Source organism: Zootoca vivipara, chromosome 2 (genome assembly GCF_965207765.1).
Source record: "Zootoca vivipara chromosome 2, rZooViv2.hap1.1, whole genome shotgun sequence".
Lineage (NCBI taxonomy): Eukaryota > Metazoa > Chordata > Lepidosauria > Squamata > Lacertidae > Zootoca > Zootoca vivipara.
Window position 1 is genome coordinate 1,879,966 of NC_142584.1, and position 25,285 is coordinate 1,905,250.

At 46.4% G+C, this 25,285-nt stretch overlaps 1 protein-coding gene across 1 annotated transcript in view; it reads right to left on the bottom strand.

Annotated features, from left to right (window-relative positions):
• Positions 1-8,652: 8,652 nt before the first annotated feature.
• The window catches only part of COXFA4L2 (cytochrome c oxidase hypoxia associated subunit FA4L2), a 42,151-nt gene continuing 25,518 nt past the window's right edge, over positions 8,653-25,285 (bottom strand). The window contains exons 3-4 of the mRNA XM_035102167.3: positions 9,290-9,350; positions 8,653-8,938 (exon numbers count right to left, since the gene is read on the bottom strand). Coding sequence (XP_034958058.3) covers positions 8,882-8,938; positions 9,290-9,350 — 118 coding nt within the window. The 3' untranslated portion in view covers positions 8,653-8,881. The remainder of the gene's footprint in view (positions 8,939-9,289; positions 9,351-25,285) is intronic.

Genomic DNA, 25,285 nt, shown 5'->3' on the forward strand with positions numbered 1-25,285 from the left:
GACTCTTCCCTGGCCCTGCGCAATGGGATCTTTGATGGAATAGGGTCACCAATAGGGTCTCTCTCTCTCTCTCTCTCTCTCTCTCTCTCTCTCTCTCTCTCTCTCTCTCTCTCTGTGTGTGTGTGTGTGTGTGTGTGTGTGTGTGTGTTGCAAACATTTGCCCTGGGGGGGGGAGGAATCTGCATATAAAATTTGGAATACAACACAAATTGCATGACTGGGAGCATCACTTGGCAGCACTGTTCTTGTTTCCTGCCTACCCCCCCCCCCCAATTTTCTCCTCATCTTTTAGATTAATGGTCAAAATGGCAAATAATCCCCTTGAGACAGTCTTGTCTCCCTTTCCTTCTCCTACATGCTTGGGAATTCCTTCTGCTTATTACTAAATCAACTTACTACATTTGTATCTAGTTTTATGGAAGGAGTCTATAATTCACCAGAAGGCTTTAAGTTATGGGGAACTATTCTCTTTTTGCTTCCTCCAGCCAATGGCAGTTTGTCCTGATGATTAATTGCTCTCACTGGTGACAATTGGTGCCTTATTTTTCATTTGAATGGATCCTGCTTTAACTTCAATTTGTTCTTGTTCAGTTTCCCTCTGCCACTGCTTGCTTTTGATCATGTAGTTTGGTTTTAAGCTTATTTTTGTGTGGTTCTTCCCAACATACAATGATGCACACATGTAAACACAGGAGATTAGTGGGTGTACTATGGTTAGCTGTAGTGACATTCCTGGTAGGTGGAAGCATGTTACTGTAGATAAACACATTCACTCTCTTTTGGGTGGGGAGGAGCACACTGGACCAGCAAAATTAAGCACACATGCACATTTCCCCAAAGATAAGAGGCCCTCAAGAATCAGGTCTAGGTGTGTGTGTGTGTGTGTGTGTGTGTGTGTGTGTGTGTGTGTGTGTTTGAAATCCAACATCCGACAAATGTGTGTGTCTTATGCAAAAGAGCAATATGCACCCATTATACTGCCAAATTCATTCTACCTACAGAGTTTCCTAATGTTCCATTCCTGTGAGGGGCCAGCACTGCAAAAGGAGCAAGTTGCAGGGCCGCCTCCACTGCTGGCTATTCCTAGACTCACGGTGCCACAGTTCCCAGACGGGCACAGGGTGCAGTTGTGAGCCCTCATTGACTCAGGTTCCTCAGCGTATTTTCTAGATGTAGAGTTTCCCGGGCAGAAATTCAACAGTTTAAGCCTTATGTGGAAATATAATTATGGGGAAATATTCACTGTGATGGTACTTTCTCTAATTTTGCATTACGCCACACACCTATGAGAGCCATTTTGTGACTGCTGCCCCCGTGACAACGGATCAAGTCAAGCTTTCTTCGTTCAATGTCATCCCACTAGAGTGAGAGCATGAGAAACCTCACAGGGTTTAATCTGGCACTGCTCTCAAAATGTGCATCTTGGTCCAAAAGGGTTGGTGGCTCCTTCAATGAAGAAATAAAGGGCAATTGCACGAAGGTGCTTAGCACTGCCACATTTTATGTCTTGAGGTGGTATATTTATGCTGCTGGCACTGTTAATCTTAAGCTCAAACATTGATTTTTCATGTAACCTGTTGCAGAGGCTTGTCAAACGCATACCTGATGCTCAAGCACTGCAAGGAGCTGAAGTTATTACGGAGATGCCAAAATATTACAAGGGGCTCTGCTTTGACATGACACCCCGTGGCTTTGAAAAGCTTGTCCTTAAATCAGGTTGCAGAGATGGTAAAGTTTTTTGCAGTATTGATCCAGGAAATGTAGCCTTTAATGATGTTTATCCTAATTGGCAATATAACATTGTTTAGGAGACAGACCCCAGCAAACAAATGTACATATTCTGCCCCTTGAGTGAAATCGACTGCATGAAAAATGAACGGGGAGGCAAGATTTCAGATTCAAATGAAGAGGTAGAGCAGCCTGGACATCTACAGCAATAATGTAGAATCGTGGCTTGTAAGGTTGCTAGGTTGCAACCTGGAGAACAGACTTCTTTCTTTAATGGTCTTGGAGAAAGAGGATTCAGCTGCAGCTTTTTCCTTCGCTGACTGGCCTCTTTGCCTTCCTTTCTCACCCATGTACTTTGGGGAACAGTCTTCTTAAATCAGCCAGGACTAGAGAATCTGAGATTGAGCCCCATTTTGCTGCTGTTAAAGCATCCTTTCTCAGGCACACTGTTCTCTTGGAATTAAAACAGAAGGTACACCTACACCAGAGCTGGTGGGGCTGACAGCAAAATACTGCAGTGTGAAGTGCTTCTGTGAAGGTTGCCAGCCAGGCATATCATCTTTCAGGATACTCCATTCCATTTCCTTTCCCCAAACACCAGTTGCACAACCACTAATATGCTCAGTCCTCATTGGACTGTTTTTTGGGTCCCCACCTTTAGGCATTAACTTGAGAGGTTTTTTTTACTTCTGCAAGCTTACAAATACTGTACCTTCCTCTTATATGTGTGGATGGGGGTACTTTCACTACGTAAGGATCAGCATTCTGAGGAGTTCTTCCTCCAAAGAATCCCAGGAACTGTGCTTCACCCTTCACTGGCTCTAATTCTCAGCACCCTTAACAAACTGTAGTTCGGGGAAAGCCCTGTGCCTTAAATGGGCAGTTTCCTCTGAGGGCAGATACTTTTGCTGCCTCTCTGTGTTTAGTGCAATTAGCTCACTCCAGATGTGAAAGCACAGCAGAATGACTGAGTCCTAATAGTAACAGCTGCCTTATACAAATATAAGCCATAAGTTCATCAAGCTCAGTACTGTCTGCACTGACTGTCAGCAGCAACACCCCACGATTTCAGTCAGGAGCCTCAGTCCTACCTGGAGATGCCAGGGATTGAACCTGAGACCTTGTGGATGCAAAGCAGATGCTCTGCCACTGAGCTATGGCCCTTTCCCAGTTAAAGGTGGTCTGTCCATTTGACCTCTGTATGTGAAATGGGGAGGGGGTCCATCCTGTCTTTGGTCTCAGGCAACAAAATGTCTAGGATCCTCACTGTCCTTAGGGCTCTCCACACTTGCATGAAATCAGGCCAAGGGGGTTCTTGAGATGCAGGTGCACCGGAATCCAACTTAATGGTGTAACGTTGGAAAATGTTGATCATTTTCCCTACCTAGGCAGTTATCTTTCCACAGGGGCCGACATTGATGCCGAAATCCAGCATCGCCTGAGCTCTGCAAGTGCAGCTTTCTCCCACTTGAAGGGCAGAGTGTTTGCGGACTGGGACATTTGCAGGGGAACCAAAATGCTTGTTTACAAAGCTACTGTACTGCCAAGATTACGGTATGCTTGTAAAACACGGACCACTTATAAATGCCATCTCCAACTCCTTGAAAGATTCCATCAACTGTTTCTTCAAAAAAAAAATATGCCATATCACTCGGGAAGACAGGCAAACTATTTTTTTGGGGGGAGGGGGGAAGACAGGCAAACTAATGTCAGTGTACTGGAAGAAGCAAAGATCACCAGTGTCGAAGAAATGATTCTTCAACATAAACTTAATTGGACTGGTCATGTTCAGATACCTGATTATCGTATTCCAAAGCTACTACTCTATTCCGAACTTAAAAATGGAAAGCATAATGCTGGTGGACAACAAAAGAGGTTTAAGGACTCTCTCAAGGAAATGTACTATAAACACCAACATCTGGGAAACACTGGCCTGCAAGCACTCCAATTGGAGAATAGCCTCAACCAAAGGCGTCATGGACTTTGAGGAAGCACAAACTCAGGACAAAAGGGAGAAACGAGCTAAGAGGAAGACACATTTGGCAAACCCTTACAGTGAACAACTCCTGCCCGGAAACCTATGTCCCCACTGTGGAAGGATGTGTGGATCCAGAATTGGCCTCCACAGTCACCTACGGACACACTGTTAAGACCATATTCATGGGATACAAACTTATGCCGAAGAAGAAAAAGAAGTAGTCCACTTCTGGGCTACACTGAGTCATTACAATCGGCTCAGCATCCTGGACCTGAGTGGCAGATCTGAAATGGAAACCTGAAGTGCAGACTATGTGACACCCTTGTCTTCCACCACCCAGCCCTCCATCGCTATGGTTGCCTCAGCCATACCTGGAACTGTTAGGGAGGTGCAATCAAACAATTCTCTAGGAAAAAATTGTGCCCCTTTGGTGGGGCGGGGAAGGGAGAAGTTAAAGGGAAGGGGGGGAGACAAAGCTAGGCTTGGCCAGGCCAGTTTCCCACTCGCTCCCTTCTTTCTCTGCTTCGCCTGAAGGCTGGATGCTTTTCAGAGCGTTTCTGACGCTGCCATCGCTTAAACCAGCAACAAACTCTATTAGCTGCTACTGCAAATTGGATTTGTTCAATGTGATTGGATTTTGCCTCAGGCCTATGTGGCTTTGTTTGGGTGCAGCGAGTGGTGGAGAGTGGGGAGGAGAGGAGAGGAGGGTGGAGGGCGGCGGCAGCCACTAATAATAGTGACTGTTGTATTTGTCTCCACAGTTCAAGCAGAACAGTAATCTGCTCCTAGAGGGCTGGATGAAACAATAGATTTGGGGAGCAAGAGGAAACCGCAGGTGACTGCAGAGCCATTAGACAGCGGTGTTTCCCACTCTCTTCCCAACCATCCTTTTTAGAGCTTTCACAATGTGGAGCATGGATGAAAGCAACTGGTGTGTTTTTTTAAAATAAAAAGAACCTGGTAATGCTCATCCGTTCTGCTGAGGACCAAAACAGAAATGATGCAGAAGATCTGTGATTGCTTCTCCTGACATTCTCGCTCCCTGCCCCCACTTTAAAACAGCTGGAGTGGTGGTGGATTGTTTTCCTGGTAAAATTGCCCTTTCCCAAAATGTTTTAGGCTCCCTCAAGGCTCCTGCTCTGACTAAAAGCAGAGCCTCATTTCCCCCAACTGCTTTAAAGGAAGAGCAAATTGTGGTCACATCCACACCATGCATCTGAAGCATTTTAATACCACTTTAACATTCATGTCCCCCGTCCCCCCAAGAATCCTGGAAAGTATAGTTTGTGGGATAATCAGCGACATATAATCAATATGCTTAAGTCTAATTAATGCACAAAAGGGTTAAGACCATTGAGTAAGCTGTCCTGCCAGGCTTAGCTCACCTTAGGAGGTATTAGGTAATCAAGCGTTTGATCTCTCCCAGTCTACCTGAGAAGCTCAGTGTATGAGGTCTGAGCTGCTTGCTCCAAGCTCAGCCCACATGGCCCTAACAAGCCACCATTGAGTTCCTATATCAATAATTTAGGAACTATCACCACTGTATAACTAAGCCAAGTTTTACTACCTGTGCAACTTTATCTAAAAGCACATGGATCTGATCTTTGTAGAGTTTGTAAGTGAATCATTTTTAACATACCAAACATGAATGCTGGGGTAAGAGGAAAGTTTTGGAACTCATACAGACATATTTTAAAGGTCTAACAGCCTATATTTCCATTCTTTGCTTTGCTGCATATTTTATGATCTTAAATCTCTTCTGGGGTTCTCTCACCAAAGAGTTCTTGTCTCAAACCTGTATCCTGGCATCCAGGATTTCTCCTTTCTATATAATAATTTTTTCCTGCACCAACAGTTTGTTAATGGAGCTGAGAGTTGTTAGGGGACCCCTCACAGAGATGCAATTCCCTGCACCTTTTTAAAAAACTACAGTTCTGATCATTCTTTGGGGTAAGCCATGATTGTTAATGGTGGCATAGCAGTACTTTAAATGTATGGTGGGTGTGGAATACAGGTGGCAGCTGTTATGTGTCTTCAAAAAGGCGCATTAGCATCTGCAGTGCTTCCAGTAGCTGTCTGCACAGTAGCACGTCCTGTTCTCAGATCTGGTCTGTATTTGTTTGTTTTTTCTTGGAGCCAAACCAAAGAACATAGAAGGGAGGCAGGCAGCACTTTTTGCAGAGAGTTAAACAGCTGCTTGAAAGAAGAGAATTTCTGCTTTTGGTCTGTATGCTCACGTCCCACTTTGGTAAACAGGCTGTGCAGGTTCTTATATTTGTTTCAAAAATCCAGAACCCCAGTTTAACTGGAGGCGTCAGTGGCCCAAAGCAAATATTTATATGTGTATGTGTTTGTGTATGTGTTTGTGGTGAACATATACCACAGAAAACTAAAGTAGCTTTCAGATGTCCTGTTTACCAAGCATTTGTCCTGTTTGCAGGGAACGTATAGATGGCATTGGCTATTTATTGAGCCTTCATTCCAATTTCTTTGTGGGGAGGTTGTTGGTGTTGCCCCAAGTGTCATTCCACACTTTCCAGTGCTTTTTACTGACACCTTGCTTGTTGCAAAAAGTCCAGTCTTTGGGGGAAGTTGGTTTGTTGTGCAAAGACTTCCAACTCAGCCTTAATTTCATAACCTGAATTTTCTGCTATGTGACTGAATCCCATCTTATAATAGCAACAGTCTCCAAGTGCCCTAAGGGTGCTTCCAGATGGGTGTTTTATTGTTGATCAGTGTTGCTCATGCATGCAAGTTTTGTTTGGGGTTTTTTTCCACATCCGCACAATGTCATTGGCGTCAAGATGCTAGCCTGGAATTTCCCCCAGATAATGAGTTTTAAAAACCTTCTTGCCACCTATTTGCAATACCTCAACAAAACATTTGTAATATTGATGCCTCATCTGGAAGCACTCTTTCAAAACACTTTCTTCACAGTTGCTTCTAGAGGTTGGAATCACCTTTATTTTGCACTTGTATTATGTTTGTGCTTCTTCTGTCACATGAGTGGTTCAGAACAAGTGCCAGACTGCTTGCATTTGCCTTATAAAATCCGTATTCAAATTCCTGCTCAGTTAAAGGGCTACTTGGATGGTCTTTGGCAAATCACTCTCAGGCTAATCCAGCTGGTACAAGACTGAAACTTCTCTCTGGGCTTCTTTGAATGAGGGTGGACTTTGGCTTTCTGGATTTTGGCTGGAGAGGCAGCATCTGCCAAAAACAATACTCACCCATCATTGCACAAATTATTATCGCTCAAATGCTTAATTCTTACACATACACACATAAACAACCTCCAAAGGCATTTACCATTCAGGTATGTAGTTCTGCATTCATGTATGTATACAAGACTGCTGTTCTTATGCATATGAGGCAGTATCCAGTGCACTCATTCCATTAGTGAGTGGTTGGCTTTATGCTTGTGCAACAGTACATTCCGCTCTCTCCTCTCACTGTGCCCTGCACCCTCCCCAAATCTGCTCCAGAGGGTTGGGGAAACACCCCCATTCCATTGTACAAGTGTACATAACAGCTTATTTAGCACTGCATTGGCTAAAACTCATAGTGTGTATTTGCGTTGTGCACACTGTGTTCATATACACACAGAGAAACATGAGAGAGAAGAGAGGAAATGCTAGGGCTTAATTTGGCTGAATACAAAAACTGGGACTTATTTCTGCTTAATCCACATGTGTAGAAATGGGCTGTGGTTACTTGGTAAATGAAATCCACTCTACAGATGCTCTAGTCTACAGTCTTTGTGACTACTTTGCATATTCCAGGGCTGGAATTTTGAAACAAAATCTGGCACAGAAAACAGATTTTTCTGGCTCAAATGAAACAAAAGCCTGGTTATTCACATATTATACTATACTAGTCTCATTCAGCCCGTTAAGAAAACGGGCGCTAGAGGTGTGACGGGGCCGCGGCCTTCCCTCCCTTTCTGCGCTCGGCCATGGGGCGCGCCAGGAATGCAATTAAACAAAGCACTCTCCCGTCATGTCCCGCGGCCAAGCGCAGAGAGGGAGGGAAGGCCGCGGCCTCGCCGCTCCTCCCACGGGCCAGGTAGGGTTGTCAGGAGGCGGAGGCGGCAGACCAAGATGGCGGCATCGGGTTCCGGGGCCGCCATCTTGGTCCGCCGCTGCAGGGGAATGGGAGGAAGAGGGTTGAGGGAGAGAACGCGCGCACGTCTGTGCCTCTTCGTCCAGTCCCTGTGTCCGTGGGGCACATGCGCATTAGCACGGACAAAGGGACACAGGGAATCTGGACGCAGAGACACAGGGACTTTATTATATAGGATAAGTAGTTTCCATATATGGCTAGTTGCATGGATGCATGCATAGTATACTTATATTTATATAACGTTGTATACCCAAATAACTGTGTGAAAAACAAAAAAAGAATAAATTAACATATATATATATATGCATGCAAATACCTATATAATTATACTTTGATACATAGGTAGAGCAGCCCATTGTCTAGACTTACACCACAGTACCTAACTCCACCAACTGCTGATGGATCCCATATTGGTCCCATCAAAGTGTCCTATAACATTTACAACTTGTGTTGAAGCATTCCTAATGAGCCTTCTCCCACCAAGCCAGTTCCTCCAAACCAGGAGTTGCCTGTCTTATAGAGGGCACCTCCCCTAAGGCGTCGGTAAGCATGACCGACTCTGGGGTCTATTATTTGGTGCTGTCCTTTCTCTGTGGGAATAATACAGTTGAGCGTGGGAGACAGGAAATGCAGCAAATTAGGTTCAGCAGGGATATTCACAGGAAGGGGCTGGAAAACACTGAACCAAGAAGCCTCTTTGGACCCAAAGGGAACACACTTTGTTCCATTCCTTCTCATTTTCTCCCTCCACCTCTTTTAATAAAAGAGCTGTTTGTTATCCAAGGCATTTCCTAGAGAAAGAATGGGCTAATATTTTGCTTTGCTTCTGCTGAATGGGCTGTAGATATTTTATTGGTCATTTGTAGTGTGGCACCAGCGAATCAATACATAGGGAGGCAGGAAGCAGAGGCATGTGTGCAATTGTAAGGCCTGTACACAATTTAAGTGAAAGATGATTAAAGACTCAATGTGAGAGCAGAAGATGTGGCTGTGCAGAGCAGCAAGTGGTTCTTCCCTGGACATGGCAGGAGCTGGAAGATGGCCTTGGCACCCTCAGAAGTCTGGGCGGTCTTTCTTCAGGGTTTTGTAGTCCGTGGAGACAGCCAAGAACTATGGAAGAAGGTTACAGGTAGGTAGCTGTGTTGGTCTGCCGTAGTCGAAACAAAATAAAAAAATTCCTTCCAGCAGCACCTTAAAGACCAACTAAGTTTTTATGTTGGTATGAGCTTTCGTGTGCATGCACACTTCTTCAGAAGGTGTTGCTGATGAATGATGATTTGCTCTCTTTGCCCCATTGAAATTACTATGGCATGAGGTGTAATCCCTCAATTCCCACTCCCCAGCCTTTCCAGGGTTCTGACTCTTCCCACTCCACCCTACATTTGACATGGTCCAATTGGACATTTTCTTCATTCTCTTGTTTTTAGCTGGGGTGATCAAAACATGTAACCTCCCACATACCTTGTACTGTTCATTAGGACTCAGTTTATTCCACGGTTCTGGATTATTCTTCCTATCCCAACTGAAAGGGGAAAAAGGAAAGGAAAGCCACATATAATAAGTTTTACACATCTGGATAGTGCCATTGAGTATAACCCTCCCACCCTGAGGCAGGTTGGATTTCTTCATCTTTTCTCCTCATAGTATTTTATTACAAAGGATTCATCCAGTCACATTCACATCATTTAAAGCACAGGGCTTCCCACTGCAGAATCCTGGGATCCATAATTTGTCCATCACTAAGCTACAACTCCCTTAACAAACGATGATTCCCCAGTGGTTCATTGTGCTTCAAATGTGGTTTGTCTCTGACCACTGCTCTTCTGAGGCTTCAAAACTCTTATTGGCCCAAGCACTGGTATTCCTAAACTACAAATAACACGATAGGACAGAAAACCAGGCAGGGTCCTCTCTTACTTTGATGGGTTTCTTGGCAGTGGTAGCCAATGTAGGATTGCTCTGAGGCATCATGGAAAATTAAAATGGAGCCCAGTAGACTTGGCTGCCTGGTGTAGAAGGCCCAGGGCAACTGCAAACACTGATGGGTCCTGCTGTGGGGCACGGGCTGAGCAGCTGCCCCAGGATGCCACATGCTGGTGTTGGCCCAGAAATTACATTACAGCCTGGCTCCAACTACCTAAGCTTTTCTCTTCTCTTTTTTGGCTTATTGTATTCCTTGTGAATTGGTTGGAAGGTTCCAAGTCCCATGTATAAAAGACATGAGCTCAGTTGTGGGGAGTGCAAGATCTTCCTTATGAATTCACCTCACATTTGGTGATGGTGGCAGAAGCAGCAGCGCATGAGGCCAGAAGCATTTGATCTTGTCTGCTGCTTCTGGCATTGTTGGTGCTGCTCATATACTTCCAAGCTTATCAGCATGCTAATGCCAGAGCATTGCTCTTGCTGCTCCTCATCCCGTTTCTGCTGTTTCCCAATACAGTGGTACCTCGGGTTAATAACTTTACCTCAGGATGAGAACAAATCGTGTGCCAGCGGCATGGTGGCAGTGGGAGGCCCCATTAGCTAAAGTGGTACCTCAGGTTAAGAACGGACCTCCGGAATGAATTAAGTTTGTAACCAGAGGTACCACTGTACAAGGTGATTAAGGAGGCTGAGGTCAATCTGCAGCTGCCATCCTTGGAGGACTGGGGCATGACAGGTCTCTTTCAGACACCATGAATGTGGTTAGTGTAAAAAATGATTTATGAATTGAAACAAGCCAACTTCAAGCCTATGTTTTCTATAACCCATAGTTTAACCATAGTTTAAGGTTCAGACGTACAGTTTGCACCCCAAAAAGTCTGTAAGTAGAGTGCCATTTCTGCGCATGTGCGTGATGCAATAGAGCACTCCTGTGCATGCGCGGCGAACCCGGGAAGTATACACTTCCAGATTTGCTGTGTTCACAACCCGAATATCTGCAATCTGAACCTAACGCAACTAGAGGTATGACTGTAATGCTAAACTGTGGTTAACTGAAAATAGAAACAAGCACTTTCGTTCTTCTCTCCTGTGTTGAATGAAGGACACTTTGTACATGTTCAGAGGTGCTTCTATATACCCTAGGCATACAACTGAACCCTGACATGAAAGCTGGATTCTGGAGCTAACCAGATTTTCAAATTAAGCCTTACATGTAAGCTTCTCAGGACTTGTCTTTAAAAGTTGTCATGTACATTAAGAAAAAGTAAATTAAGAAGAATAAAGTATCTATTGCTGTTGTTGCAAAGGACTAACAAGTATCTCTCATGAAAATGTGGCCCACATACAGTTTGAAACCAGGTCCCCGAAGGCCCACACTGACATCTGGACAACTGTTTTCTCTTTCCATGGGGTGACTGAGACCATGGCGGTTGTTCTAGCTCCCTGGATTGGGGGTTGGTTTTCAAATGTGGTTTGGTTGTGGTTGCTTTTTTCCAGATGTGTACCCTCATATAAATGATGTGTACACACATGAGGGTCCCTCCTGTGAATACACATCTTCCTGCTGCCTTCTGTAGGGGGTGAAGCACCCTCCCTTTCCCTTTCCCTTCCCCCCCCCCAATCACAGACTCTTCAGGGTGTTTGGGTGTTTAGCTGCTGACTCTGGTTCCTTAGCAAGTAATGCAATGTGCTAACAAGATGATGGTTGTAAGCCACAAACTGCCAAGTCTTGTTACAATCCTCTTCTGTCGACTGCACTAACCATATAATCAATGTGGAGAGAGAGATTTTTGTTTTGTTTTTTGTTCAAAATTGCCTTTTGAGGCATCAAAGTATTAAAAGTGAACAAGAAACCATTTGGGAATCTTAGTTCAACAACAAGGAGGGGGGGCAGCTTCTGCAAGGTCGGGCTAAGACATATCGCTGCCTCCCTTCCCCCCTAAAGAAGTAAATTCTGCAAGTGCCTCTCCACTGTCCCAAGAAATGAGAATGCAGCCATTATTATCCTTTTGCCCTGATAGAGGCTCAAATCAATGATTAACAATTTCCTGCTCTGTCATTATGCTAGGGTAGCCATGTGAGTGACCTACGTTACAGAGAACCATCCTCTATTTTGAAGGGTTATCAGAAGATGGTCTGCTCTTTGAAGGTGCCCTCTCTTTGAGGACTGCCCAGTCCTGGTCTAGTTTAAATAAAAGGAACTTTTAAGAAGAGAAAAGAGGAGCAGTCACACAAGTCACCTGATGTCATCTCAACCACAGTGATATATGCATTTCCCTTCTCTTTAAATTACATTCTTTATTTCCAAATTTGTGCCTATACATATAAATGACCACATGCAACTCTCATGCACCTTGGTGTCTTCTATTTGTGCCCAAGGGCAATTTGACAGTGGAACAGCCTACCAAGGTTATGCATAAACAAATGTTGGGGCAGAAGTTGTGGTTTAGCAATAGGGAGCACCACATGTTCTAGAGCTAAAACACAATTCTGCATAAATGTGAAGTCTAATTAATTTTGGGGGGTGAGGGTACAGAACCATTAAGATGTAAACCGGCAATGAACCTTACTGCCTGAACCGTGGGTGTGAAGTGAGTTCATTGCATTGTGATTATCTCCACAAAAGGCTTGACAATGCAGAGGAGCACGTGAGACACCCTGTGAGTTTGAAAAGAAACTCACAAAGATTCAACAGAACCAAGGAGATAAGGAACTACCGGTATACAACCTTTAGAAGACATCTGAAAGCAGCCCTGTATAGGGAAGTTTTTTAAAAAAATGTTTATGTTTCTATGTGTGTTGGAAGCTGCCCAGAGTGACTGGGGAAACCCGGTCACATGGGTGGGGTATATAACAACAACAACAACAACAACAACAACAACAACAACAACAACAACAACAACAACAGGGGATGCGAGTGGCGCTGTGGTCTAAACCACTGAGCCTAGGGCTTGCCGATCAGAAGGTTGGCGGTTCGAATCCACAGTCGGGGGTAACAACAACAACAACAACAACAACAACAACAACAACAACAATAATGGATGTCCCTATTTTCATTGGAGAAATGTTGGAGGGTAGGGTTAAATTGACCAAGGGTCCGAATCAGTAAAAGGCAGTTTAACCTGTTCCTATGGGCTGACTCTCTGTGTAAGGCAGGAATGGGGAACCTAGATGTTGCTAGACTCTAACCCTCATCAGCGCCAGCCAGCCTGGCCAGTGACTAGGCATGATGGGAGCTGTAGTGCAATACCCCCTGGAGGGCCACAGATTTCACCATCCCTGGTCATAAGGTGCCACTCATATCCACTGAGCTTTCTGACATGGTTCGGAAAGTAGAACAATTTAGAGCCAGCACTGAAAGACCCTGCAGATTGCGAGGCAGTAAAAAGAAGAAGAAAGTGGGGCGGGGCGGGGAGCAGAATAGGTGGAGGCGAAGCATCATATGATGGAGTGATGGGGAGATTTTGTGGTGTTTTTTTAAAAAAACATTAGACTGAATGAGTCAATAGAGAATACACTGTTGAGAAGAATCACACAATAACTAAAATGGAGAGAGCTAAATGAAGCCCAGGAGAAGATTTCTAGTGTAGTTGTGAGAATTTATCCCACCACAATGAAAAAGTTAATGAAAAAACAAGCTGCTGAGTATTTCTGAGTTATTATTTGCCCAGTAACTTGACGTCTGTTGGTAGCACCAGATCACACTTCCACTCACCTTTTGAATGGCTTCATGGACTTTGTGGGTGACTGAAAGACACCTGCCCACCCTGAGGGCAGAGGCAGCCCTAGACTGTAAGATCAAGACATGGTAGACATGGTAGGTCAAGTCAACTATTCCCCATTCCTAGTATGTCACCCCTGGAACTGACCATCAACAGTGTCTTCAGAGAAAAATAAACAAGACTTAGTCATGTGCATTCATTTCTGTGGTTTTACTCTGAGAAGGGCTTGCAGTAATTGCACTCAACCCTATCCACATTCAGCTGCATGTGCGTTGGGTCTATAAAGCGGCAGGGATCTAACTTGTCTGCATGCCCATAGAATACCTTCCGTCTATGGCAGTTAAGGGTGGAGCCATCAGATTCAAAGAGGCTGAAAGGCAAGGTGGGCCACTCAGAGTGATCCTGGCCCCTCGCCATACTCTATGCATGGATCCAAGTGTGAGAACCCTTACCTCATGGAGTAACTTGCAACTGCTTGAATGAATGTTCATATGCTATAGTCTGCTAGCAGGACGTACTGGAATGGAATGTTAGGATGTGAAGAGGGAAATTATATTTGAAAAGCTAGACTGGTGGAATAGCATGGAGTGTGCGAACTTTGATTTAAGTCCAGGATGGCACCCTGGGCTGGTCTCAAGGCTGACAAGGTGGGCAGGCACTGTGCATCAATGGGGAGCGAAGACAGATTCTGAGGGAGCTGGGTACAACTTGGCTAAATGAGGATTTCCTGGAGGCCAGGATGGGTTTCCTGACAAAATGTGGTTTTACTAGTGGTCATTGTGGTCAGGCCAGGAAAATGCTGGCAGACTGGCAAGCCTCATTTCTAGATCTTGGTTTCTCATTCATGCAGGGGGACCGGAGCATAAATATGGTAAAATAAAATATATTAAGGTGCTCAGATATTATGGTAACAGAGGCTGTTGTAAGCTGGGTAAGGTATAGTCTTGAAGAATGGCATTTTAATGCATATTTACCTGTCAGGCAATGGCCACAGATCGTGGTGAAGTGCCCGGGGGAAATAACCTGCATCTTTCTATTTAAATGAATATCCAGGACAACGGCTGACATGATATTGAGGCCTGACAGGAGATGGAAAGCTGACTGTCAGCTGCAGGCCTGTCCTCTTATAATGGGGCAGCGTTAACTCTTTTCAGGTCAACACTGAACCTAACTCACCATTAAAAATATAATACAATCTTAATGCAGAGGGGAAGGGGGGGTAATTTCATTTGAAGCTATAGATGACAAAGTAATCCCTGCTTTGGAAGGAACCTGATAGGATGGGAAGACATTTTAAAGAAAATAAACTTTGCTTCAGAATTTAGACTCTGGGAACATGGAACTATTGTTGTTATTGTTGCTATAGTGATGATGATGGTGGTGGTGGTGGTGGTGATTAATCACCCCCCTTCCTCCAAGAAGGTCAGAGGAAAATGCAAAAAAAATAAGAGAGTGTCTGCCTGCAGCTCACAGTGCAAAATATGCAAAACGAGGAAAAAGGAATGGGCAGGGAGGAAGAAAAGGAAGCTTTTTCTCATATTACCCTTGCAACTGCCCAAGATTCCTCTTACTGCCTGGTTCCTGGTAGCTTTGGAATGCCCTCTGGTGTCACATTTTAACAACACATTCTTAGCATTTGTAGCAAAATGTAATGTGACCCTTACATTTTGAAAACCATTCCTTAACTCTTTCTTAACATTATAAACCATGAGTGTAGATCCACCGCAGGATAATAAACGGTCTGAAGGCTGTGTATTTCAGTCCCTGCTGTTGGTTCTAGACAACATGAGGGTGGGACAATCAGGAGCATTATGGGTGGTCAGTACTGAGGTGGGTGATGACCACAAAAACTTGAGCAATTATTTGCAGGCAAGTTGTGAGATCCTTGCTCACTAATACCGGTATCTTGGGATATTGTGGGGTATCCCAACTTGCCTGGGTATAGCTGGAGTAGGTGATTGCAAATAATGACATACCCAGCGGGTACCATAATTCAAATTCTGAATGTGAAAATTTACCTCATAATTTTAGGACATGAGACTCTTTTGGCATTTCCTGACTGCTTTGATTTTGGCAGGTATCAAATATGAAATTTCATGAAGCTGTTAACTGTCAAACACTAATACTACCACATGGCATCTGTCAAATAGAGGCAAATATCCATATGTCAGCTATAATCAAATACGGTCAAATAATATTTATCACATTTTTATCCCAAGCTTCCTCCAAGGAACTCGTGGTGGTGTACATTATTCTCCCCCATTGCCTCATCCTTGTGATAACATTATGAGGTAATTCTGAGAGAATACATGGCCCATGGCCATGTATTCAGCATCATGGCTGAACGGGCTTTTGAACCCTCATCTCCCTGATTCTAATTTGACATTCTAACCATTACATGATGTTGGCACCAAATAAAGAAATACTATTAAAATGCTATTGCATGTCAACTGTCAAATATAAAATATCATTCTACAATGGCTCTCAAAAATTGTCCAGTAATAAACACTCAGATCAAATATAACCAGGTGTTGTATGCAGATATAAAATGTTCAGAGGAAGTCCAGTAAATATTTGAATATTCAGAATATTGTGACTATTTTGCATACCAATTCTCTGATGAGATATTTTCAAGCAAATTGGTTTCAGCTCCTACTAATTGTCTTCTAACTTCCAGTCAAAATCTCCCCCCCCCCCACCAGCAGCTCTGAAGCAGTCACAGCTACCTCACACGGGGTGTAAAGGAGAACAAGGACAAGATCTCCATGTGTGAAGCTGAAGAGATGAAATTAAGCCTTCAAAATTAACACTAAAAAAACTTGAGAGACTCCTGTGAACTCCTGTAGCTATGACAACTGGCTGTTGGGGAGACTGCCAGGCATGGAGCCATATTAGAACTCCAGCTGCTTGTAGCTGTGGATCCAAAAAGAGGAAATGAACTGAGCACGTGGGTCCCCTGGAGAAGCCACATTTGCCCTCCACCACACAGGCATACACGTGCCTCTCTCCAGGTTTTTCGGTAATCTATATAGCTGGTCTCACATGTATAGATATTTAGGTATCTGCCTGTCAGTGAACAACAAACGAATATCCTGGCATCCCATCTCAGTCTACCAGATTCTTTAAAGTGTTTCTCTTTCATTCAATGCATCCAGACACAAATCATTTTATCCTAGGGATTTCTAGTCTTTTAAAATAACAAAGTTGCACCTTATACTCTGAGCTGCAGATAAATGAAACTGTCAATTTTGGTTTCTCTCAATTTCCCATTTTTTCCAAACTTCAATTCAGTCTGCCTATTTTCACAGCAGATTTTTTTCTCTTTAAGCCCCACAAATTTTTTTAAGTGTTTTTGTACAACTTTCTCCTTATGTTCACAGTTTAACTGAAATTTTGCCCAATACATACATTTTCCTAAACATTGCTTTATAATTTGCTGTATAGCTTACTTCTTTTCACACTTGCCCCTGATGCACAAATATTTGTATGTTTTCTTGGCATTAAAGATCCCAATTTTTGTAGAAGCACAAAGAAAAATGGCAAAGTATAGTTGTGCTTCAGTTCATATATTGATGTTCAGGAAGGATGAATTAGGCAGGTGCAAACTGAAATGTGAATCAAATGAATTTCTCCACATACACCCCGCTGTCCCACCTCTGAGCTCCTCTGTGGAGTCTCCTAAGTTATTTATGGGATGAGTTCACAGGCCACCTTGGGTCATTCTTCGCCTCTGGTTTGTTTTGTCCATCTAGCTAAGATCCATGTGTGTCTCCTTCTTGTTATTTCTTCCATTGCTGGTTGTCTTATCCATGTATTTTCAAATTAAGTTATGCTGTTGTCCTTCAGAACCAGCAGGCAATTAGAATTTCATCAGTAGAGTGACCTGATGCCAAGCAGAGCAGGGCTCTCTCTTGTATTTCTAATAGATATACAGCTGAGGAAATTTCAACAGGTCCAGCTTTGCTCATCTGTGCAGTACTGTGAGATGAAAAGCTGACCCATACCACATTCCATCTTCTAAACAACCATTTAAAGTGTAAGTAGGAGCTCTGTTCTCTTTTGCATCTGGCTACCATAAATTTCACTAAACCTGACCACAGAATTTACATCCCTCCAGCTTTCCTGTTCATTCCATTGGGATGGGAGAGAAATTCTATTCAGTTTGCATTCAAAAGTGAACTTTCTGAAACAATATGCAGACCGAAACACAGCCATCTTTTGAAATTCACACTGTTCCATATTTTGCTGTGTGGTTCTCCAACCAAGTAATGTGCACAAAAATGCATATATTCATGAAAATAACATAGAAAATGCATTCTATTATGGGAATTTGGTTTGCAAAAATGTGTATATTAGGCAAGACTGCATATGAAAATGAATATTTTAAGAGACATTCACACTAAAATGCTGAAGGATTTTCATGATGATGTTTTAAAAAAATCAAAAGTTGATGTGGAAAATTTGAGATCTGAATGTAAGGTGGGAAAAACCTTTTCATTAACCATGCTGAAGTTTCGTTACAATCAAGCAGTATATAAACATTGTGAAATAAATAATCCTATATAACAAAGTCCCTGTGTCTCTGCATCCAGTATTCCCTGTGTCCCTGGGTTTGCGCTTATGCACATGTGCCCCACGGACACAGGGACTGGACGAAGAGGCGGGACATACACACACGTGCTCTCTCCCCCCCCACCCTCTGCCTCCCATTCACCTGCGGTGGCGGGCCAAGATGGCGGCATCGGGCTCCGGGGCAGCAGCCCCGGAGCCCGATGCCGCCATCTTGGTCCACCTCCTCCTCCTCCTGGCAACCCTACCTGGCCCGTGGGAGGAGCGGTGGGGCCGCAGCCTTCCCTCCCTCTCTGTGCTCGGCCGCGGGACACGACTGGAGAGCGCTTTGTTTAATTGCGTTCCCGGCGCCCCCCGCGGCCGACCGCAGAAAGGGAGGGAAGGCCGCGGCCCTGTCACACCTCTAGCGCCCGTTTTCTTAATGGGCTGAATGAGACTAGTATAATATAATGTAGCCTGGTCCATTAAGGAAAATGGGACCCTGGACCACCAACCTTAGCCTGCCCCCATTTGCCTGCCTCCTTGCTCATATCCAGTCCAGGGGATGGCACTGCCTGTCAGCCTCCCCCCTTCTCAGTCTCTGTCCTTGTAGAACTCAGCAGGACAGGGGCTGAGGACATTGGTTCTGTCATTAGTTCTGTCTCCACCTTCTGTTGACCTCTCTACCTTCCACCCTACCAGTCCCAAGGGGCACCAGGCACCAGTGGGCCATGTTTTTTTTCTGATTAATAATAATTAGTTGTGTGTATGTCTGAATCCCTATGGTCATTGCTTTGTTTATCCACACATTCCCTCTGCACTGCATTAATCCAGCGCTGCTTGCTCAGTGCCCATGAGGAAAAGGATCCCCAGAAATGGGGAGAGTTGCTGATGGGATCTCTGTGGCTGTTTGTGTTGATATTGAAAATGATTACTGATAAAACTCTTGCAAGGTGCAGAAGTATTTACCCCCTTTAGTGAATCTGTGAGTTGTCATTATTAGTCCATCTCTGGGAGACTGGGGATGAGAAACAGCAACTTGCCAAAGGCTAACCTTGCAACGTAATGACAGAGTTGGGAATTATCCCCGAGGCCCCAGGACCAGCCACAGATGTGTTCTGCTGGGGCAATGTGTGAGCAGGTACATTGGAGAAGAAAACCTGTAGAGAGGAGTAGCCCCATGTGCTGCTGTGGCTGTTTTGCTACAGAGGCTGAAGGTGACTGTACTGGTGCCCCAGGTATGATTTGCCCCTCACACCTCATTGAGGAATGAGTGTATGATCCCTGCCACTTGCTTGTTCATCCATCATGCCTGTGGACCTGGCAAGAAGACACTATGCCAGACCCTGTGGTGAGAGCATCAGCAGCTTGGGTAGCCCCCAGGCTCTGCAGCCTCCTGCTTTTCCCCAAAGGTGAGATTCCGTTTCTTCCTCCTGGGCAAGCTCATGGGAACTAGGTCAGAGGCTAGGTAACCATGGAGTTACAGGGATATTCAATTATGTGTGTACCAGTGACAAGACTTACGCAGGTCTTAGTCACAGATCTCCCTCTGTCTCTTTCATTAGGCAGAATAGGACAAGCACAACAGGTGGCCGTTCCTCCCAAGACTCACAGCCCTTCTCGTTTGTTGCCACCTAGTCTGCCCTGGGTCTCCTAATGTGGTTCTCTATCACAGATGTGGTGCAGAATGCTCTGCCATTGCCAGTGTTGAAGTACGAGTCAACTGCCAGCTCAGTCAATGCGCAGAGGCAGCAGTATGCCTTGGGCGAGCCCTGAATCTATCTCTCCCCACCCATATTTCTTCTATTGTGTCCTTCCCCAGCCCTGTCCCAGAAAACACTGCTGTCAATATAGAATAATAAGAGCAGCCTACCACCACAGACAGAGACAGACAGACAGACAGACAGACAGACAGACAGACAGACAGACATCCTTCTCCAGAGTGGCCTGGTGCCTTTGGCAGCACTGCAACTTGATCTGCAGATATCAGCATCTGAAACGTTCCATGGCCAGGAGATAAAGATGGTCACCTACTAATGTCTGTAGGTCAAGCTTGCAACAGTGGTGAGCTGTATTTAACACTGTGTCCTCCTACCAGTCCCTGCCTTGGGATGCGGGTGGCACTGTGGTGTGGTACAAACCAGGCACCAGTGAGCCATGTTTTTTCTGATTAATAATAATTAATTGTGTATATGTCTCTTGGGCTTGCCAATCGGAAGCTCAGTGGTTCGACTCCTTCCAATCAAATGCATATCAGAAGGTTATACCGAGCAAACATCAGTCAGTGTTATGTACTGAGCTGAATCCTAGAACAATAGGATTCAGAATCAGCGGGAGCTACCCAATCCAACTCCAGGTGGAAGTGAATCCGCAACCTGATTGGCCTGCTGGAGCAGCCAATCAGGCGGCTGGCAGAAGTGAATCTGCTACCTGATTGGCCTGTAGGAGCAGCCAATCAGGCTGCAGGCAGAAGTCAATCCACAATATAATTGGCCCACGGGTGTAGCCCTGAAGTAGCCAATCACGCAAGGCCCATTGTGTAAATAATGTATATAAGCAGATGGTTTTGGGAAAAGAGCCATTCGTCTTCCCTTCTTCTCCTTGATGAATATGAGCTGAATAAAGAGCATGAAATTCACTCTCGACTCCGAGTTTATTTCACTGGCGACGAAGGTGGGATCCTGCTGAGCTGACCGCCACCACGCACTGCACCGCAGCACCGCCACCTGCTGCACCGCTGCATCGCACCGTGCATCCAGGCTTCAGCTCCAGGACCCAAGGAACCCAGAATGGCAACCGACAGCAGCTTCTTGCCATTCAAACCAGCATCAGGAGACTGGGAAGGGTACGCCGCCCGTTTCAACTTCCTCCTGCAAGCGAAAGAAGTCACCAACGATGCCATGAAGAGGGCGACATTCTTCAGCGTCTGTGGAGAGGAGACGTTTGAAATCGCCCGGGCTCTCCTTGCACCTAGAGATGTCGCTACCGTCTCTTACAAAACAATAATGGAACGGCTGAAGGAGCACTTTTCACCACAGCCCTCGGTGGTAGCTTGCCGAAATGCCTTCTACGCAAAGCGGCAAGCCCCGGGGGAAACCATAACTGGGTTTGTGACCTCCCTCCGCCAAGCCGCCCGGTTATGCAACTTCTCAGAGTTGGAGAACATGCTTCGTGACCGCCTCGTCGGTGGCCTGAGGGACGAGATGTTGCAACGACGCCTCTACGCCAAAAAAGACCTCACGTTCCAGATTGCTCTGGAGGAAGCCCTGGCAACCGAAGCCGCCGAGAGGTCAACGCAAGAGGCACGACCGGCCCCGCCATCCCAACCGAGGGTCTACCACGAAGACCTCACCGACGAATCCGAATCTGACAGGGAGGAAGTACACCGAGTACAGCGGCGCACTCAAGCAGCACACACACCACAGCAGCCTCGACGAGAAGGAGGGAACTGTGCAAGCTGCGGGGAGAACCACGAGAGGAGGACCTGTCGTTTCCGCAACGCAGAGTGCAGGCAGTGCAGAAAATTGGGACACATCGCCCGGGTGTGTCGGGCTCGACTCACCCGTCGACAAGCATCAGATGACCGACCCAGGAGCCCCAGGTCACACGGCACCATGCACCAAGGCAACTCGACGGAGATCACGGACTACCAGGTATTCCAGTTGCCCCATCCCAGCACAGAGAAAATTTATATAGAGGTACAGATAGAGGGAGCCCCATGCCGCATGGAGCTGGACACGGGTTCAACTCTATCCATAATCTCGGCCCGAACATTAAGGGAACTGTGCCCTAATGGGGGTCCCAAACTAAGGCCGGCCCCATTCACCCTCCGGGACTTCCAGAAACGTAAGGTCCCTACAATGGGGGTGGGGACCTTCAGGGTGCAATATCGAGGGCGAAAGCAACAATTGGACTTGCTGGTAGTTAAGGGCCCTACGTTAGCTTACTGGGACTGGCATGGTTTGGACCTCTGGGGCTAGCCGTTACCGGGGTGAACCGCACTAGCTTACAAGTGGACGTGGACGCCATATGCAAAGAGTTTCCAGGGGTTTTCGATGGGGCATTGGGACGATATACAGGACCCCCCATTGCCCTACAGCTAGACCCCGCTGTACGACCCATCAGGCACAAGGCCCGCCGGGTCCCGTTCGCCCTGAAACCCCGCATAGACGAGGAATTGGACCGGCTCGTGGAGCAAGGAGTGCTGGAGCCGGTGCCCAACGCCCCCTGGGAAACTCCAATTGTCACACCCGTCAAGCCTAACGGTTCGGTCCGCATCTGTGCAGACTACAAATGCACCATAAACAAGGCTCTCACGGCCCATGCATACCCAGTGCCAGTGGTCAGCCATGTCCTCGCCACCCTGGCTGGGTCAAAAATCTTTGGCAAACTGGACTTGGCCCAAGCGTATCAACAGTTGCCTGTGGACGAAGCCACAGCAGAGGCTCAGACGATTGTGACGCACAGAGGGGCATTCAGAGTAAAGCGGCTGCAATTTGGCGTTAGCGTGGCACCAGGCATATTCCAGAATCTAATGGACTCTCTCCTTAAAGGGATTCCTGGCGTCACCCCCTTCTTCGATGATGTACTGATCGCCGGGCCCACACCAGAGGAATTTGAGGACCGCCTCCGCTCCGTCCTGCACCGTTTCCAGACGGCGGGCCTCAAGGTGAAGCGGGAAAAGTGTTTACTGGGAGTGCCGCAGGTGGACTTTCTGGGATTTAAGGTGGACGCAGAAGGGGTCCATCCAACCGGTGACAAGGTACGGGCCATTTGTGAGGCCCCAGCGCCCAAGAGCAAGCCCGAACTTCAGTCATTCTTGGGACTATTGAACTTTTACCATGCCTTCCTTCCCCATAAGGCAGCGGTAGCGCAGGGAAAAACATTCTTCATAGTGGTGGATTCCTACACCAAATGGCTGGAGGTCGCACTGGTACCGTCCACTTCTACGGCGGCAGCCATCCGGGTACTACGTAAGCTGTTTGCAACCCACGGGCTCCCTGACACCCTCGTCTCGGACAATGGAACCGCATTCACGTCAGAGGAGTTCCAGAACTTCACAGCGCAGAACGCCATCCGCCACATCCGCTCAGCACCATTCCACCCTGCCACCAATGGCCAAGCGGAGCGCATGGTGCGGACCACCAAGGACAGCCTCCGCCGCATAACACAAGGGGACTGGGAATACCGCCTTGCCACATTTCTTCTAGCACAGCACAGCACCCCAAGCACAACGACGGGCCGGAGCCCAGCTGAACTACTCATGGGCCGGCGCCTTGCAACTAGACTGGACCGACTTCACCCCGACAGAGCTCAGGATGAGGTAGTGGTGGGGAAAGGCAGGAACCCCCGGACATTTGTGGCCCAGGACCCAGTGTATGCAAAGAATTTTGGGGCAGGCCCAGCATGGGTACCCGCCACAGTCACCAAGGTGACCGGTCCCGTGTCGTACGAGGTACTAACGGAAGGGGGGCAATGTTGGCGCCGCCACTGCGACCAGCTACGGCGACGATTCCCAGGAGGAACCCGGGAGGAGAGCGGGACAGAGGGGTCCCAAGGGGACAGCAGGGCAGTGAGGCCTGTAGAGCGAGAGGGGTGGGCAGGGGAAGCAGAAGCAGTAGGCACAGAGGGGCGCCCCGAGGCTGGAAGGACACCGGAACCAGAGTCACAACCTAGTGGTTCAGTGGCGCCAGACCAGACAGCCCCGGCACAGCCAGCAGCCTCGGAACACGAGCCAGAACCAGAACCCCTGACCAAGGAACACCCCAGGCCACAACGCACACGGAGGCGGCCAGCAGACCTTGGGGACTACGAATGCAACTTCCCGGGCAGGACTGGAACTTAGAGGGGAGGGGTGTTATGTACTGAGCTGAATCCTAGAACAATAGGATTCAGAATCAGCGGGAGCTACCCAATCCAACTCCAGGTGGAAGTGAATCCGCAACCTGATTGGCCTGCTGGAGCAGCCAATCAGGCGGCTGGCAGAAGTGAATCTGCTACCTGATTGGCCTGTAGGAGCAGCCAATCAGGCTGCAGGCAGAAGTCAATCCACAATATAATTGGCCCACGGGTGTAGCCCTGAAGTAGCCAATCACGCAAGGCCCATTGTGTAAATAATGTATATAAGCAGATGGTTTTAGGAAAAGAGCCATTCGTCTTCCCTTCTTCTCCTTGATGAATATGAGCTGAATAAAGAGCATGAAATTCACTCTCGACTCCGAGTTTATTTCAGTCAGTTTGGGAGACGAACATCTTGTCTGCTCTCTTCTGGTATTTTAAAGGATTTAATGTGGGAAATTATGGTATTGGTTCTAATTCCAGAGCGCCCAACTCTCCTAGAAAGAGGAATACATGCTGGTGATTTTTGCACTACAGACTCCAATCATCATGGAGGTCCTGGAGGTAGAGGCAGAGGTAGGGCTAGGGCTTAGAACCAGAGCTAGGGCTTAGAACTAGGGCTAGGGCTTAGAACCAGAGCTTGGGCTTAGAGCTAGGGCTAGGGCTTAGAACCAGAGCTAGGGCTTAGAGCTAGGGCTAGGGCTTAGAACCAGAGCTAGGGCTTAGAACCAGAGCTAGGGCTTAGAACCAGAGCTAGGGCTTAGAACTAGGGCTAGGGCTTAGAACCAGAGCTAGGGTTTAGAACTAGGACTAGGGCTTAGAACCAGAGGAATATTTAGCATCTTCCTGAATGACAATCCCCAGGATTCTTTGCAGGAAGTCATTTCTGTTAAGAAGTTATCAAACTGCCATAATATTATTTGTTCATTCTGTGGCAACCGACTAACACAGATATCCCTCTGGTATAAAACTGATTCAAGTTTGTAGTTTAGACATGCCTATGCGATACTGAAGACACACTGTGGTCCAAAAGAAAAGAAAAAAGATAACAGATGATGGTTTGACTGTAAGGAGAAAGGGATTGGTGGGCCAGTCCCTGAGATCTTTCAAATCTTGGAGATGGAACTATGAGATTTCAAGTGACACAAGCTAAGTTGGTGGGGCGGGGTGAATCTGTCTTTATCATTTTATCTCCTAAGGGTGTTTGTTGTTGAAACATTAAGTATCTCAGAGCTGTTTTTCATTTTAGCTTTGAGGTATTTGTGAACAAGCAGCTCATGATGTGGGTAGGGACGGGGAGAGGTTAAGCCCAAAAAACAGTCCTGGAGATCGAGGCCAGGAAAGTTCCCACGAGAAACTCTTTCCCACACACTTATGAGCTCCTTCCTGCTCCTCTAACACTTTGGCCCTAGACAGGAAGCAGGAG